The 5,000-nt window shown below is 39.6% G+C and overlaps 1 protein-coding gene across 1 annotated transcript in view; it reads left to right on the top strand.

Annotated features, from left to right (window-relative positions):
- The first annotated feature begins 843 nt into the window (after positions 1 to 843).
- Positions 844 to 5,000, top strand: part of LOC143285784 (uncharacterized) — a 7,398-nt gene continuing 3,241 nt past the window's right edge. The window contains exons 1-3 of the mRNA XM_076593203.1: positions 844 to 991; positions 3,572 to 3,733; positions 4,325 to 4,400. Coding sequence (XP_076449318.1) covers positions 872 to 991; positions 3,572 to 3,733; positions 4,325 to 4,400 — 358 coding nt within the window. The 5' untranslated portion in view covers positions 844 to 871. The remainder of the gene's footprint in view (positions 992 to 3,571; positions 3,734 to 4,324; positions 4,401 to 5,000) is intronic.

Here is a 5,000-nt window from a genome sequence, read left to right as displayed (position 1 = left end):
ATTTTATACCATTCATGATTATATTTGCTGAATGACACCACTACTCTCTTGTCATGGGGCCTTTCTCTTTTTTGTATTGATCATTACATGTGTTCGTTTTTGCACATCTGTAACTGTTTCCTACTCTGTTATTATGTGGAGTGATGGCCTACAGGTAACCCGTTCGCTTAGAAAGCGAGAGAATCTGAGCGCACTGGTTCGAATCACGGCTCAGTCGCCAATATTTTCTCCCCCTCTCCACGAGACCTTGAGTGGTGGTCTGGACGCTAGTCATTCGGATGAGACGATAAACCGAGGTCCCGTGTGAAGCATGCACTTAGCGCACGTAAAAGAACTCACGGCAGCAAAAGGGTTGTCCCTGGCAAAATTCAGTAGAAAAATATACTTCGATAGGAGAAACAAATAAAGCTGCACACAGGAAAAAAGAAAAATAAAGAAGAAGAAAACAAGAAAAAAAAAAGGATGGCGCCTTCAGTGTAGCGAGGCGCTCTCCTTGGGGAGAGCAGTCCGAATTTCACATTGAGAAATCTGTTGTGAAATACAATATAAACATGAATTTAGAAGAAGAAGAAAAAGAAAAGAAAAGAATATTTCATTTTTGTTTGATAGGGGAAAAAAAACTAACGGAAGGAAGAACATATAATGAAAACAAATAGTTGCATGAATACACCAGGGGTCGCTCTAAGACGAGGGACATGTTATTTTCAGTAGGCCTACATCACAAGCCAAATACCATAGGTTGAAAGCAATTCTGGACAGTAATTACCGACCAGCCATTTAGTGACAATCAGAGTTGGTGGCCGAGCAGAGCCAGCTTTCTCTCAGCTGAACTGCAGTGCATTGCTGGTGTTGAGGTCCACCGGAAGCAGTCATGAAAGGGTTACTGTTCTTTGGAGGCATTCCTCTGGTGGTTTTGTTGGCAAGTTGTGCGCTGTCTCAGGATGCAGATCTCAGTGATAACGCCATCAATGCCTTTGGGGACAAAGACAGTGTAAGGAGAGAATATTTATCATGATTATTGTTATTATTATTATTGTCACAACTCATGACAATCGCGTGTAAAGTTCTGTATTGTGCATGCCCTTTCCCACTCACTCTCCCCAGCTTGCTTGTCATTTTGTATATGTAGCTCCCGGTTGTACGTTTTTTCACGTGCAATCGTGGAGTCATGTTTTGCGTTTCTGTCACTGCTGAGCAGAGGTTCAAGTCTCTCTGTTCTGTCAGTGACACTTCTCTAGGCTTTTCGCCCGCGGCCTTCTTGGAGGAAGGTCGTGTCTGATGGGTTTGGGGCTTTTTGCCCAGTTGGCACCCTCACGAGGGGAGACGTTTTCCTCCGGGTGGCCATGTTTTCTGTGTTCTGTGTGCTCTGGCAAAGAGGGTCGGAGTGCCCTGCTGGACATGTGTCGTCTGGTTTTGTTTTGTTTTTTTGTTTTGTTTTGTTTTGTTTGTTTGTTTTTTTGCTGGTTTTTTTTCCGTCAGGGTAGTTGTTCCCGGTTGGCAGTTTGCAGAATCCCACTTCCACTTCCTGTGCCATTTCCCCTTCAGCCTGTGTTGGCCAGGCAGCATTGTTGCTCCTGCTGCTGCTGATTGTTCGTCTTGCCCTCTTCTCCTCAAAGTCATCGTTCATGCACCTGGTTTCATCGTCCATGTGTATCCAAAGAAACCAACGCAACTGTTTCCACTTTTACAACAGGTCAAGTGTTCAGATGAGAGTGGTTGATCTATTTTTAGTGACGATATCAACAACTATAAATTATAATTTAAAAAAATGAAACTGACTGCAGTTTGTGAATAATTTATATTTTTGTGTCCTTGGGAAACTACATTAGTGTTTACTCTGCAAACTCCTGTGTTTTTTCTGCAAAAGTAGAAGTCTGTTGTGGTGTACAAGACTTAGGCGATTTGTGAGTTAACAATTAGGAAATATAGTTATGTTTTTATTCATGTACTTTTTGACACGGTGCAGTGAATTTTAATTCAGATGAAAGAAAAATGATTGCTTTCTCAATAAAAGTTTAAAATGTTAACTTGAACTCAGTATCTTGGATTTTTTGTTCAATGAGAATGTGCAAAATACTGAAATTGCTCAAAATGTCTTCTTTTTTTTTTCTTTTTCTTTTTTAAACAACAATTCTTAGCAACAGAGGTCAAAGGTCACTAAAAATGAATTTGTTCCACAAGCATTTTGGAGAATATAATATTTTGAAATTTTGTTTTATTTCAATTACATTGATATATTACACGTGAAGCTTGATCCATAAATGCACATTTCATAAGCATTTTAAAATTACTGCACAGTTATTGTTTTTTTTTAGTGCGGAAAAAGGTTAATGGTCTTGTAATGAAGGGTTTTTCTTTCTTGAAATTGTTCAATATGCTTGTTATTAGAAACTTGCCCCTTAACATCATTGAATCAGTTATTTTACATACAAGAATTTGTCTTGGCGAGGTAAGTAGAACAGTGTTTGGTTTGGGTACCAATAACAGATAACAAGAGTTCATAATTGGTGATCATTAAGCAACAAGTTTTGAAAGGATATTATATTCTACCGTTGATCAGATCTTTACACACTAGCGCTCATATATAAATAATGTTCCTTTTATTGCAAACTTTATGTTGCATCCATGTGCTATTTGGAGTAACACACACACACTGTTTAGTTTGGTTGCTTCTCTGTCTCAGCTGTGACCAAATCTGAGTAACAGGATGGACAGTAATAGCACAAATGAACTAGTCAATGAAGAGCTCCCTTCAACAACGGCCCTTGTAAAAAAAAAAAAATATAAAAAAAAGAACTGTACTTTAAACAATCTTTCAGACTCATAAGATGATCGATTTTCAACTGGAATTAGCAATACACTTGGTAACGTTATCAACTGACATGACAAAAGGAAATCTTTACCCTCAGGATTGATATTCATGGTCAATAAAACAAAAGAAAAACCGAATTTGCCGCCACGAACTCGCTGCTATTCCTAAAAGGGTAAATATTGTCTTTATTGCAGGAGCTGTTGCTTCTTCAGTTCTTGTGATGAGTTGTTTAATTTATGTGGTATGATAAACCATTACCCTTGTATCAGAACGGATGTTCATTCGAGGGACATGCCTATGAGGTCATGACGTCATTCCTTCACAAAACTTTAGAACAGATTTACGGGGGTGGGGGGGGGTTGTACGGAGAGGGGGACTGGGGGGCGGGGGGGGGGCGAGAGGGAGGCGGGGGGTTCAATAAAAGTAAACGTAACAAATTGTTCTCCTTCACATGCTGCGTGTTGTACAGTATCAGAAATATGTTTTTCAGTCATGAACGGTAACAGCACGGACTTCCGGGACAGGCAGTTTTAGGTACCCCATTGTTAAAGTTCTTAGGATGTTCTGGGTATGGAACATATATTACAACCTTTTTTTCTACAGATGTTTTGAATATTAGATAATCCTCATCCTTTGGTTGGCATTTCTACAGCAACATTAACAAACTGCAAAATGAAATGGAAACGTATAGTGCTTGGGACACCATTTGTTTCTGAAAAATGACCCATACATGGACAGATCATGCCGACGCTGTTGCAGCTCGTCTCAGCCATTGACAACATGGGGCAGAAAATTGACCACTTGAAGCAAAACCTTGACAACCACGACCAAAACCTGAACTGCCTGAAGCAGAGGTTGGACATCCTGGAAACGAGATTGGACCAGAAGTTGGACCGACTTTCAGACAGACTGGACAGCCTGGTAACTAAAGTGTAAATTTGCAGCAGCAGCACCATAGTAGTAGTAGTAGTAGTGGTAGTTTTAACAGAGCAACAGCACCCGTAGTAGTAGTAGTAGTGGTTGTGGTGGTGGTTGTGGTTGTGGTGGAGGTGGTGACGGTAGTGGTGGTCCCACTACTTACTAACAGAATCTTTCTGAAAATTGTTCAGTGTCGATACACCTTGCAGATAAATACAACCGAATCATGAGCCACTTGCTCAAAATACCTAAATGAAGACAATTGCGTTGAATTGTTCTGTGGCAATGATTCGTCAGTTTATTTCAAAATATCAGATAATAATATGACACACAACAACCACAGGAAAAGCTGATTTTTCGCATGTTGAGTAAGGCATGCTGACTGTTGATATTGAATGTCCCCAGTGATCTGTGACATTACTTTCTGAAGTCATGTATCGTTCTGTACAGGACAAGGTCTTATTTCTCTTCTGTTTTCTGTGTGTGATTAATTTATTCCTCTTTTTTTTTCTTTTCTTTCTTTTTTTGCTCCTGTGTTTGCATGATTGGTTTGCTCAGTTAAAAGTTGTATAAATACATTCTGACTTCTGTCAGGTACCTATGGTGACTAAACAACCCGAGGGAGTGGACGGTACCACCGTGAGAGTGACATCAGAGGAGTCAGTACTCTGTATGTATCATGAGAGTTCAGGGATTTGGACAGACACCCTTCCAGTCTTCTCCCGCCTCTGTATATATCATCTACAGAATTGATGGAAGATAAAGTCAAGACAGCAGAGAACAATTAATTCCAGAAAACAAATTATTTCTAATAACTTTGTTTATTCAATCTTCTCCTGTTGTTTTCACCTACATCTGAAAATATTGTTCAACAGTTCTTTATCTGTGTAAAAACGTTTAAAAGGTTGAGTGCATTCATTACAACATTAACATTTTGTGTGTATCAGTAAGCAATTTTCATTTCTTCGTGTTATTTCCTTTATGAATAAAACATCTTAATTCTTCAGTCTTCAGTTCCCTTCTCAAAAACATGCATTCTCTCTCTCTCTCTCTCTCTCTCTCTCTCTCTCTCTCTCTCTCTCTCTCTCTCTCTCTCTCTCTCTCTCTCTCTCTCTCTTTCTCTATCTCTTCTCTGTCTGTCTGATTGTCTGTCTGTCTCTCTCTTATTCCATTTTGTTTGCATGATTATTTCGTTCACACACACACACACACACACACACACACACACACACACACACACACACACACACACACACACTTTATACTTTGT

Source organism: Babylonia areolata, chromosome 9, assembly GCF_041734735.1.
Source record: "Babylonia areolata isolate BAREFJ2019XMU chromosome 9, ASM4173473v1, whole genome shotgun sequence".
NCBI classification, from domain to species: Eukaryota; Metazoa; Mollusca; class Gastropoda; order Neogastropoda; family Buccinidae; genus Babylonia; species Babylonia areolata.
This window is presented reverse-complemented; position numbering and strand designations above follow the sequence as displayed.